Source organism: Myxocyprinus asiaticus, chromosome 32 (genome assembly GCF_019703515.2).
Source record: "Myxocyprinus asiaticus isolate MX2 ecotype Aquarium Trade chromosome 32, UBuf_Myxa_2, whole genome shotgun sequence".
NCBI lineage: Eukaryota > Metazoa > Chordata > Actinopteri > Cypriniformes > Catostomidae > Myxocyprinus > Myxocyprinus asiaticus.
In genome coordinates this window covers 15910405-15923522 of record NC_059375.1, presented here as the reverse complement: position 1 = coordinate 15923522, position 13118 = coordinate 15910405, and the positions used below count along the sequence as shown (strand labels likewise).

Genomic DNA, 13118 nt, shown 5'->3' with positions numbered 1-13118 from the left:
TTAAAAAACATCATTCATCTGTTATGGATATCATGAACATGGGCTTGGGATTACTTTAGTAAACCTTCGTTAGTCAACACCACTCGCCGCTGCATCCACAGATGCAAGTTAAGACTTTACTATGCAAAGTAGATGCCCTACATCAACACTGTCCAGAAGCGCTGCCGACTTTTCTGGGCTCGGTCTCATCTTAGATGGAAAGTAGAACAGTGGAACCGTGTTTTTTGATTCAATGAGTCCACATTTCAAATATTTTTTGAAAAACACAGCTGTCGTGTTCTCCGTGCCAAAGAGGAAAAGGACCATCCAAGCTGTTATCAGCGTCAGGTCCAAAAGCCAGTGTCTGTATGGGCCAGGGGTGTGTCAGTGCCCATGGCATGGGCAGCTCGCACATTTGTGAGGGCACCATTAATGCAGACAGATTGTAGAAGCACCTCTATTCTCAGTGCAGATTCAAGCATGAAAAAAAAAGGTCCCTCAATCCACAGCCTAACCTGGAAGGCCGATGCAATCACTGATAATCCTAGCCATGATTTGTGTGTCAGTAGATCAATATAATAATATTTACATTCTCTATAATTTAACTGAGCCTACAGGATTCCAAGTCATGATGAGAGCCAAGTTTTCCATGCCTATTAAAGGAGCGTGTCACTGTCATAGAAATATGACTGGCATTCATTAAGGATGCAGTTAATGTATTCTAATTCATTGCATACAGGCATCCCATTTACACTACCAATTTCTTATGAACAGGGTTTTTGGCTCACCAGGCGCTGTGGCTAGTATTTTCCAAGGTCACTAGCCACTCAACATTTTCAGTAGCCAAAATCCCCTTCCTCGTAAAGTTGATAAAGGTAACCAGAGACTTTAACTGCATGCATTTGTTTGGGCATTATTTGAAAAAGAATGATATTTGCAGAACACAAGCCTGATTTAAGTCTCCTTTAGAATATCTATGTCATGGACAGTTAGAACAGGAGTGAAATCTGCCAATAATTCATGGAAGTTTTAATCCCTTCATTCTAAATTACTTGCCTATAATAATGTTTTCCAATTGTTCTTGTATTGTTTAACAGTGGCATTTGTAATGATAAGGCCATAACCACAGGTAAGACCATGGATGGCTCCTCATTACTGTGGTTAGGTAAATGTAGAAAAAATGTAGTAAAAATAAACTATAGTATTTATTAAAAAACAAACAAAAAACACTAGTAGCCTAAACACATTTAGAAAACTTTAATTACAACTTTTATAGTTGTTATAAAAATAAAGTCATTCACGCTAATAGATTAAATATGAATCTACAAGTTACCAGTTAGTGCAGCATTTATTTTTTTTTTGAGGGGTTTGATTTCCTCCATACAGAGCTTTATACTAGAATGTTCTCTGTAGAATTCAAGTGGCTCACATAAGTTTTATGGTCTCCGCCAGCCGCCCTGATATCGAGGAAAGCCCGACTGAATCATGCAAGTTTTGCTCTGGGACCGTACGTGTCCACTGGCGTATGTGTCCACTGTTTTCAATTCATTCTGATGAGAATCTACTTTGCGAGCATGGTGCTTGGCTCCCATTGGAATGAATTGAAAATGCTAGCTTAACTTTGCTCACCACACACCAATCGACACCCAGCATAATGTGTGCTGCGGCAGTTTGCGCGAAAGCACGCTTCATTCACCTCGCACAGATGTGTAAGTTATGAGAGGAATGAATACCTTTTAAATTTGCTTCGCCAGTGGCTCCGAGTCACCCGACATCCATAGAATGTTCAGTGCAGGAAAAATCCTGAAAAGGTCACCCGCCAAAGTGGCTGGTAAGAGTGACGTCACTGCCGATTTTTACCCGTGGGATTGCAGGTGTTAATTTCAAACCCTGCTTATGAATGTGCTGTCTTTGTTTATATTGCTACGGAATGCAACCTCAGAATTAAATTGCACTTGACCCAACCCACTAAAATAGAACTTCATGGCCATGCCCATTGACTTTTTTTTTTAATTAAAATTCTATAAATTCATTTTAATTAGTTTTTTTATGATAAAATGTAATTAAACTTTAAAACAAAAATAAATAAACAAAATGAATAACCTGGATTTCATAGGGCCTAGATATGCTCATCCAGCAGCATCTCCTGTCAGCATTTAATAAAACCATGTACAATTGCTCCAATAGAGCAAATACAACAATCCTCGATGCAAGGAGGACAGTCAGCTGCTCCATCACAACAAAGCTGGCTCATGATTATGCACATAATGTAGTGGATGGAAACATCTGGTGATTCCCATTTTCATTTGTCGAATTATAAGGAATGCTCTAAAACGATGCAAAATATTTGTTTGGAAACCCAGCTTATGATGCGGCATGGTTGTTGTTCGACATTGCCAGGTTGTACTAGTCTGTTACGTCACCGTTTGGCACTCAAGTCAATAAAAACGCGGGCCAGTTCTGAGAGTGACTAGCCAAGCACTGACTCCGACATAAGAAACAGCACTATATCTGTGGAAAATCTCCCTTTCTGTTTTCCTCTCTAGGTCCTCTCACCATTGCACAGGTGCTTTCAGCAGGGCTGCGTGGTTTTTCTCAGTTTTATATCTCTCATTCTCTCTCCTTTAACTCTCTTCCTCCATCCCTCCCTTAACTAAACTGTAAAAAAGCATGAGGAGCAGATGTCTGAGAGCTGTAGATTTGGAGCTAGGCCAGTTCAAGACGTTTAGCCTCCCTGTGAGATCACAGCCTTTGTCTGCACAGACCAGGCCTCATCCCAAACCAAACGGCCTCCTGTTACCCATCAGACAGTAAGATAGGGAGGGGTAAAGGTGTCCCACTTCAACACAGCAGCGAAGTGACTTAAACTGACAGCACTAAAAGAGGAAGAGGCAGGCTGTGTTTGGTTGTACACACTAGGGGGAAATCTTCTGGGGTTATACTGGAGTTTGAGAAGAGGGTACCGATGTGTGTTGTGTAAATAATTCAAAGTCCCTTTAAGGCAGTTTTTTTTTCTTTTTTTTGCTCAAGCCCCACTTTAAAACTAGTCAGGTAGTAAGGATATTTTATGTACTGTATCCCAAAAAAACACCTTTAACACTCTTTCTCCTTATGTCTCCCTCTCTTTCAGGTTTGAGGGGTTTGATAAACCTTGGGAACACGTGCTTTATGAACTGTATTGTTCAGGCTCTCACACACACTCCACTTCTGAGGGACTTCTTCCTGTCCGACAGGCACAAGTGTGAGATGCAGTCCAACTCTTGCCTAGTGTGTGAAATGTCTCAGCTTTTTCAGGAGGTGAGAGCTCTACACACTCACAACATCTAGTGTGCTAAAATATTTTTTATACATGTTAAACTTTTCTCTATCCGTCTCTCCTGAAGTTCTATTCGGGTCACCGATCTCCTCACATTCCCTTCCGGTTGCTTCACCTCGTGTGGACCCACGCACGACATCTCGCTGGCTATGAGCAACAGGACGCTCACGAGTTTCTCATTGCTGCTTTGGATGTGCTGCATAGACACTGCAAAGGTACTACAGCCAATCAGAGACTGTTGTGCTGAACATGCTATAGCCAGTAAAAGGCAGCTGCTCTGAACTTCCAGTCCTCCTTCAAAGTTCCTACTTTCGAGTTTTGAAATCGTAATTGTAGTGTGATGTTACTAAGTGATTTTGGTTGCAATAAAATATATCTCCTTTTTTTTTTTCACCATGTATTTTATTATTTTTGTTCTGCCACATAGGATGTGAAAGTATTTTTTTTTTTTTTTCACAGAAGAATGTTACGTCTTAAACTGACTAAATAAGCAGTATTTTATGTCTATGCTTATGCCAAATTAAATACCAAATTGATCAATACCAAATTAGGTTTCACCAATGATTCGCCCCTTAGTTGGAAAGTTGGGGTGAAAATAAAATCACCAGCGACATTGCCTTGCCGTTTGTTTGCGCTCATCTTGTAAATACTGTCATACCAACATAGCTCAAATGCAGCATTACTACAGCCAATCGGAGACAGCGGCACTGAACATCATACAGCCAATCAGAAGCAGCTGCTCTGAACTAGAGCCTTTTGCTTGTTAATTATATGAACCCTTTTCACATTTCTGGGTTTGGAACGCGGAAGTAAACTATAGCAGGGTAAACTGCTATAGCGGTGAATGGTAGACCACAACAAATATTAATTTTGCATTCATATTTTCTCCAACAGCAAAAAAAAGAACGGCACTTTTATGTTTCCACAACTCCCTTAGCAGCAGCTATATTAGAACCACATTGCAACAGTGGTAACTTTAACTTTTTTTTTTAATTAATGATGTGTAATATAACACAAAGTATAATGTTATAAATTTACACTAAATTAAAAAAATTTAAATATAAAAATGTTTGCTCTGCGGAAATGAGCACAGTCTGTGAAGAAGTTCCATTAGTTCCACCTGGTTACTTTTCCAATGAAATGGGTGGTATAAAACTGGAAAGATAATGAAGTAATGCAGATTGATATGCATTCTTTTTTACTTATAGCTGTATTTTAGGACTAATTTGCTCTTGGAAACATGACAAGCTGAAATCGTAAAAGTATGTTTCAAGCAGTCTGCAAATGAGATTGTATGGTTTAAAGAGATTAATAACATGTGATCTGTTTTATCCTCAGCATAACAGAACTCTGGTGCTGTGTTTTAAATGCGTCAACAGTTCTAACATGTAATAGCTCAGAGCATACCCCAAGCTTGCTGCATTCCCGACACAATACTTAGACTTCAGGAAGCATTCAGCACAAAAAAGACTGTCATTTGTGTCACTGCATCTTGATATCAAGCAGACCAAAGAAGTTCCTTGAAGTTCTTGTGCATGTACATGTGTGCATTTTATGTATTTATTTTTTTCAGATTGGACGGTTATTTGTTTTCAATGCTGCACATAACCTGCAAAGTTTAAATCCCTAGTTTTATAGCAGTGAATGATTTGACAGGTTGCAGGTGAGTTGATGGTGCTTCACTGCTGTTTGCACGTATTAGCATTTGCACTACGGGCCCAATGTGGTCATAAGTGTTTTCAGCTTCAAGTAGACAAATCTCAAGATGTTTTGGACCCTATTTAGACCTGCCTTTAGCGCTGTCCTGTTTCAAACTGATCACCTAAAATGCATCTTTATACCTGGCGTAAACAGATCCATAGATTCATGACTGCGAAGGTGAATGTAAAATGTTTCTGAGCATTTCATGTGCTTTCTATAGGTGAACTTTAAAAGTGTGTATGTGAGTGAAGAAGAGCTAGAATCATGTGTTGCATGCAGCAGAACTGAACATACTGTACTTGAGTCAGGGTCAGAGAGTGGGTGGGAGATGGTAGCAAACAGCTAGAGAAAGAGATGGAGAGGTACAGCTTGCTGCTAAAAGAATCAAATGGCTGTAGAAGAGGAAGTGAGGGGGAGGAAATAGATGGAGAGTTTGTAGACAGACCTCACTCTTTCTCTCCCTCCCCTCCATCCCTTCATCCCTCCTTCCTCCTGCAGTGTGAAACAGAAAGGGAGGGGTGTTCCTGCAGCAATCCGAGCTTTGCTTTTTAATCAGACCTTCTCTCTCTCTTCTCTTTTTCTCTCTCTCTCTCTCTCTCTCTCTCTCTCTCTCTCTCTCTCTCTGTGTGTGTTTGTGTGTGTGTGTGTGTGTGTGTTTGTGTGTGTTCGTGTTCGTTCATATGCTGCTCGCATGTCCACTAAGGAGATGATAATGGGAAAAAAGCCAACAACCCAAACCACTGCAACTGTATCATTGACCAAATCTTCACTGGAGGCCTGCAGTCTGACGTCACCTGCCAAGTCTGCCAGTAAGACCAACCACAGTGTTGTCTGTAAATGTTCCACATTTGTCCTTGGCCAGTCGACCCTTTCTGTTTGTGTGAATGGGTGTGTTTTAGCCACATTTGTGCCACATCAGAGACTGAGGTAGTCAGTTGCTTTGTTCCAAAACCTGGTAAGGTGCCATGCTGTCTGCTGGCTTTTAAGCAGCCTTTGTCTAGTAGCCTTTTAAGGCAGCATCCTAACTGAAATAGAACCTCACAAGTGACCGATTTGGAACAGTCTACATAGGTAGCAACTCTTAAGCATCAAACAAATCTTGCTCCTCACAAGAAATGCACAGGAGACTCGACTCACAATTGATTTTAATAGAGTTTGGTGTTAGCATGTTGCTAAGCTAACGATGATGTACCAGAGACTATTTAGCAGACACGGGCTGCTTCTATTAAAATGAATGGGAGAAATTGGAATGCCCGACAGTCAACGGATGTAGAAAGGAATTCCCGCCTTACAGGTGAAAGAGCCAGTCACCTTTTAGAGACAGACAACGCCTGTCAATCAACTTGAGATGGCATTAGCATTTTGTGTATGCACATTAGCTATACAAGCTGGGAAAATAGCGTTTTTTAGCGTAATTGGAGGTAAAGAAGCACAATTTATGATACCAGTGTTGTCAGATTTTACTTCTGATTTGAAATGGTCTTTGATTGTAATCTTGACCAACCGTTTTGGAGAATTCAGATTTTCCCCATTCATGTAGATTGGTGCTGCACTTTCATGACTGGAAATAGCTTCACGGGAGCGTTCTAAAAAATGACTGCCAGAGGACTGACTTGCTAGAAAGACTTTGGCTGTACTCTGATAAGCATAAAAATACATACTATACACAATTATTGGATAAAGTCATCAATTTTTATTAGATTTAACTATTTTATCAATACTTTTCAGTATCGAATGAATTATATTTATAATTATTGCATTATAGTATTTACCGCAAATTATATCTGCATTGTTCTCTTGGAATTTGACCAAAAAATGTATATTAAAGGAATATTTTAGGTTCAATACAAGTTAAGCTCAGTTGATAGCATTTGTGGCATAATGTTGTTTACCACAAAAAATTTAGTCATGTCCCTCCTTTTCATTAAAAAAAAGCAGAAATCTGGGTTACAGTGAGACACTTACAATGGAAGTGAATGGGGCCAATTTTTGCAATGTTTAAAGACAGAGATGTGAAGCTTATAATTTTATAAAAGCACTTATTAATTCTATTTAAAATTTGTTTTTTATTTGAGCTGCTATGTTGTTTAAATTGTTGTTTTTATGGTCATTTTAGGATTTTATGGTTGGCAGCATTACATCGTCATGTCAACTAAGTTGTGAAATTTGATATAACTTAATTCAGAAATGTTTAGTAAGCCAAATGTTATTTTATCACACTAAAATCATGTTTACACACATATTGTTTGTCTTCTGGCTATCCTTTAGAAACTGAGTATTTATAAGGTTTACAGATTTACCCCATTCACATCCATTGTAAGTGCCCCACTGTAACTCAGATTGTTCCTTTTTTTTTTTAAGAAAGAGGGACAAGTCAAGATTTAGTTTTTGTGGTAATCAACATTATGCCACAAATGCTGTTGGTTGTGCTTAACTTGTATTGAACCCAAAATATTCCTTTAAATGGAATAGCTTTTGGAACAGCCTTCATGTTGGGAGTGTGCCAATGATGCCTTAAAATGCTGCCTATAGGCAACTTGCTAGGTTTTGGTACAGAGTCGATATCCTGTTTTCTATACCTAACCTGATATCCTGTTTTCTATATCTAACCTAGTTTGAATGCTATTGAATATCTTCAAGTGTAAAGATCCAGTTTTTACAAGTTATTCATACTCTTTAGCACCATCTTGTGTTTAATATATGTGTTGCATTCATCCAAGCCCTCTGCTGTTTATACCTGAACTAATCCTCATGCTATGAAGTCCTGCTGAGCCTTGATTAAGTGCCACTGCATCTGTGAAGTCACTAAAAAGATAGTAGTGCTTCTCTTTTTGGTTAGTTTTTTTTTCATTTTCTGTTTTTCTTGTCCGCAGTGGGGTTTCCACGACAATAGACCCATTCTGGGACATCAGTTTGGATCTGCCAGGTTCCTCCACCCCCTTCTGGCCCCTCAGTCCGGGCAGTGATGGTAGTCTGGTGAATGGAGACAGCCACCCAACTGGAGCAAACACACTAACAGACTGCTTACGCAGGTACAAACACTCAAATCAAGCTATAGGATGTCCATGATTGTGGATCGTACAGGCTGTTACTGACTCAACTTTCTGCATTGCAGGTTCACTCGACCTGAACACTTAGGAAGTAGCGCCAAAATCAAATGCAGTGGTTGTCATAGTTATCAAGAATCCACCAAGCAGCTGACAATGAAGAGACTTCCTATTGTGGCATGCTTCCACCTTAAAGTAATCATGTGTTTGGATATTCTGTGCACTTGCTACTATGTAACTACTCAAAATATTTTTACAAAAATTACACAAACTTGGTAATCTTTGTCAAATCAAGCTTGTAGTTCTTCTTCAGAAGTGCTCATTGAAACGTGTGCAATATGCATCAGAAGGTGTGTGGGCGTCTGTATAAGGCTGGACTTCTCTTTTGCCTGTTTTTGTCACTGTAATTCTTAAGTGTTTCTTTCAATTCTGTCATCCCTCTCCATCTGCTTTATCTTGTTATTTCTCTCATTCCTCTTTTTTTCCCCCCTTTATTCCAGCGATTTGAGCATTCAGCAAAGCTCCGGCGGAAGATCACCACCTACGTGTCCTTTCCTCTTGAGCTAGACATGACACCCTTCATGGCCTCCAGGTACAGCTTCATTTTTCCTGTCATCATCATCATAGTCATCAGTATTTGATGTTTGTTATCAAAGATGACAGCATCCAGAATCATTATCTTCATTATCTTTCTGTCAGAGTCAAAATCATTTTAATTCACATGTCGAGTACCTTGCCTTGGTGCATTTTGAAACTGTTCAACACACAAACACGAATGAGGGGAAGAAAGAGCTCAGTAGTACTGACATGGTCGCAGTGGGCAAAATACACAAGTTTGGTTTTGTAGGAATGAGGTTTACTGTCTAAAAATATAATCTACCACTGCCAGTTTTAAAGCCATTACTCATATAGTAAAGAGTCATTTGTTATGAAGTTGCTGCTCCATTAACAGTATATGACAACTTCCCCACCATGCGCATCCATGTGCAAAAGCACATATTAATTGATGTAGCCTTAGAATTACAATTAATGGTTGTATTTCGAAATCTACCTAGCTAAACAGCATTTTTGGGCATTTTATGCCAGCTTCCAAAAAAAGGATGTGTCAGATTATATACAGTTGAAGTCAGAAGTTTACATACACTTAGGCTGAAGTCATTAAAACTAATTTTTTAACCACTCCACAGATTTCATATTAGCAAACTATAGTTTTGGCAAGTCATTTAGGACATCTACTTTGTGCATGACATGAGTAATTTTTCCAACAATTGTTTATAGACAGATTGTTTCACTTTTAATTGACTATATCACAATTCCATTGGGTCAGAAGTTTACATACACTAAGTTAACTGTTCCTTTAAGCAGCTTGGAAAATTCCAGAAAATGATGTCAAGCCTTTAGGAAATTAGCCTGTTAGCTTCTGATAGGCTAATTGGAGTCAATTGAAGGTGTACCTGTGGATGTATTTTAAGGCCTACCTTCAAACTCAGTGCCTCTTTGCTTGACATGCTGGGAAAATCAAAAGAAATCTGCCAAGACCTCAGAAAAAAAAATTGTTGACCTCCACAAGTCTGGTTCATCCTTGGGAGCAATTTCCAAACGCCTGAAGGTACCACGTTCATCTGTGCAAACAATAGTATGCAAGTATAAACACTATGGGATCACGCAGCCATCATACTGCTCAGGAAGCAGACGCATTCTGTCTCCTCGAGATGAACGTAGTTTGGTGCGAAAAGTGCAAATCAATCCCAGAATCCCCAGTTGCTATTCTGAGATGCGGGTTGGCACTGTTTTGGCGGCACGAGGGGGACCTACACAATATTAGGCAGGTGGTTTTAATGTTGTTGCTGATCTGCTTACAGGCAGAAACTGAAACAGGAAGCATCCACCCTCAGAACGATCCAGTGCTGGTCGGACCAATCAGACTCTACGCTACAAGACTGTTTTGATCACGCGGACTGGGAGATGTTCCGGTCCGCCTCTGATGACGACATCAGCTTTACACTGATAGCGTAATATGTTTCATCAAAAAGTGCGTAGAGGACGTCGTTCTGACCAAAACAATACGGATCTATCTGAACCAGAAACTTTGGATTAATAGTGATGTTTGCGCGGCACTTAATGTGCGGACCTCCGCTTTTAATTCCGGGAACGCGGAGGAGCATAAACAAGCCAGTTATGCCCTCCGAAAAACAGAAGAACAGCAAAACGTCAGTACAGGAACAAGATTGAAGGACAGTTTAACACCACCAACTCTAGAAGCATGTGGCAGGGAATTAATATCATCACAGACTTTAAAGGGAATAAAAACTCCGCCGTGAACACCGCTGCATCTCTACCGGATGAGCTAAATACTTTTTATGCTCGTTTCGAGGGAAATAACACCGCCCTCGCGGAGAGAGCTCTATCTCTCTCTCTCTCTCTCTCTCTCTCTCTCTCTCTCTCTCTCTATAATAAAGTGCTCAGAGAGTGTGTGTGTGTGTGTGTGTGTGTGTGTGTGTGTGTATATATATATATATATGTGTGTGTGTGTGTGTGTATATATATATATATATATATATATATATATATATATATATATACACACATACTGTATATACACACACACACACTCTCTCTCTGAGCACTTTATTAGGAACACTATGGTCCTAATAAAGTGCCCAACGTGGTTTTCTGCTGTTGTAGCCCATTCACTTTTTCCCCATTATGATGGTTGATGTGGACATTAACTGAAGCTCCTGACCCGCATCTGCATGATTTTATGCATTGAACTGCTGCCATACGATTGGCTTGAGCAATATTTTTCACCTAATATTTTTCAACCAAATATGTCTTTTTGTCTGTGTTGGGAATATTGACTCCTTAGCTTAGCAATATGCTAGCATCAAAATCAACTGAGCATTAGTCACGTCTCACGTGATTCACAGAGTAGTGCTCTCATGGGAGTAACATTTTATCATGTTGCTGTCTATTTTAGTTAGAATGCTGTTTATGTCACTTATGTAGACAGAAGCAAGTCAACTCACCAGGTTTTCAGACACAGCCAGTGTTTGTGAGCTAGCATGTTTATCTAGAACAGGTGTGGGGAACCTTGCTCCTAAAGGCCACTGTCCTGCAGAGTTTAGCTCCAACCCTAATCAAACACACCTGACCTTAATTTTTTCATGTAATCCTGGGGACCTTGATTAGTTTGCTCAGGTTTGTTTGATCGGGGTTGGAGCTGAACTCTGCAGGACAGTGGCCCACCAGGAGAAGGGTTCCCCACCCCTGATCTAGAAAGTCATTTAGCAGCTGCATGCTAATGTTTCTGTTTTTCTTGCAGTAAAGAAAGCCGAATGAATGGACAGTACCAGCAGCCAGTAGATTCATTAAACAATGATAACAAGTAAGTGGAAGTCTGCTATACTTGCTAATGATTTGAAATGTATAAATCTCTGTGAACATTGTACCATTGATTTAGCTCTTACCCTCTCTCTCTCTCTTTCACTCTCTCTCTCGATGTGCAGGTATTCTCTGTTTGCAGTGGTGAATCATCAGGGCACGTTGGAGAGCGGCCATTACACCACGTTTATCCGCCAGCACAAGGACCAGTGGTTTAAATGTGATGACGCCATTATCACTAAAGCCAGCATTAAAGATGTTCTGGACAGTGAGGGGTCAGTCTGCAATTCAGCTTTCTACATCCATACGTGCTGTGGCCCCATAAAGACGCACTTAATTTCTGAATTGCATTAGGTCAAACCAGTTTGCAATGATGCTAGAATTTTTTTTTTTAACTTCACTTTTGCAATTTACTTCTAACCATCTGTTCTCTCGAGGATTTTTAAACCCGTTTACACCTGGTATTAAGATGCATTTTGGATGATCCGATCACATGTGGTCAGCCCTAAATACAGGTCTAAACGGGGTGTGATCGGATCACAAAAACCACATATAAATGTGGTCAAAAATACATGTGACCAGATCGCATTTGAGGTGTAAACGTTAATCTGTCCTGTAGGTGTCCTAACAGCAGTGATGCACCACCCTTAACTTGTCAATCAACTGCTGTGCTAAAACAAGAGTTGAAACTTTGCCGTTTACAAGTGGCTTTAAAAGGAAATAACCATCTGATCTGAAATTTTTGAAAAGCAGATACATATTCACGAGAGCTTCAGGAATCTTCTTTAGTTTGTCTTATATCAACACAGATCACAAGCACAAACACCTGAAGCTCCTTTACTACAGGTAATCCACTAAGCGGCACTGCTGTATCGTTACGTTTAGGGAGGATTCTGACTTGGAGGCTTTCAGACATAATCCCACAGATGGTAGCTTCGCACCAGTGGCTCCTCAGCCAAGAACAAGCGCCAAATGTCTGAACCTGCGGTTCCTCTTGTACTGAGCAGGATTACTATTGCAACAACATCATCAGTAGGGTAAACTGTCCTCCACTACCCGGATTGAGGTGAGTAACCGTGCCACCACGAGGACCTACTAAGTAGTAGGAATTGGGCATTCCAAATTGGAAGGGAATTTAAAAAAAAAAAAAGCAACGTCGCTAAGAACGCTTGGCCGCCACAAGCCAGTTATCCTTGTGGTAACTTTTCTGACACCTCCTGCTTTAAGTCCCAAAAGTCAGAAGGATCGTGAGGCCCTGATTTCACAGTCCGTATTCATACTGAAAATCAAGATCAAGCGAGCTTTTGCCCTTCTGCTCCACGGGAGGTTTCTGTCCTCCCTGAGCTCGCCTTAGGATACCTGCATTACCTTTTGACAGGTGTACCGCCCCAGTCAAACTCCCCACCTGCCACTGTCCCCGCTGCAGGTCACGTCCGTGCCGCAGTGGCGCCAGGCGATTGATGCCAGAAGAGAGAGCCTGCTGGGGGCATGCCTCTCTGCCTTACTGCCTCACTAGGTGAGGAAACGATAAGCTACAAGCAGGAAAAGACCAGGCTTGTTTTGGAGCTACGGGAATCGACAGACCAGGCAGTGAGGGCAGGTCAAGTCCAAGTCCAAACAAGCAGAACTTGGAAGGCAGAGGAGGTCATAAACCAGGCGGTTTCAAGACTGAAGCATCAACAGATTGTTGGAAG

At 40.5% G+C, this 13118-nt stretch overlaps 1 protein-coding gene across 3 annotated transcripts in view; it reads left to right on the top strand.

Moving 5' to 3' along the window:
• Positions 1-13118, top strand: part of LOC127423165 (ubiquitin carboxyl-terminal hydrolase 22) — a 53751-nt gene that overhangs the window by 36650 nt on the left and 3983 nt on the right. The window contains exons 5-12 of one of the 3 annotated variants that reach the window (XM_051667285.1): positions 3110-3276; positions 3363-3510; positions 5700-5805; positions 7870-8028; positions 8112-8238; positions 8544-8635; positions 11366-11428; positions 11550-11699. In XM_051667285.1, the coding sequence (XP_051523245.1) occupies positions 3110-3276; positions 3363-3510; positions 5700-5805; positions 7870-8028; positions 8112-8238; positions 8544-8635; positions 11366-11428; positions 11550-11699 (1012 nt within the window). Of the gene's footprint in view, positions 1-3109; positions 3277-3362; positions 3511-5699; positions 5806-7869; positions 8029-8111; positions 8239-8543; positions 8636-9905; positions 10514-11365; positions 11429-11549; positions 11700-13118 lie in introns of those variants that run through there. The other 2 variants (XM_051667286.1, XM_051667287.1) reach the window with 2 other exon arrangements.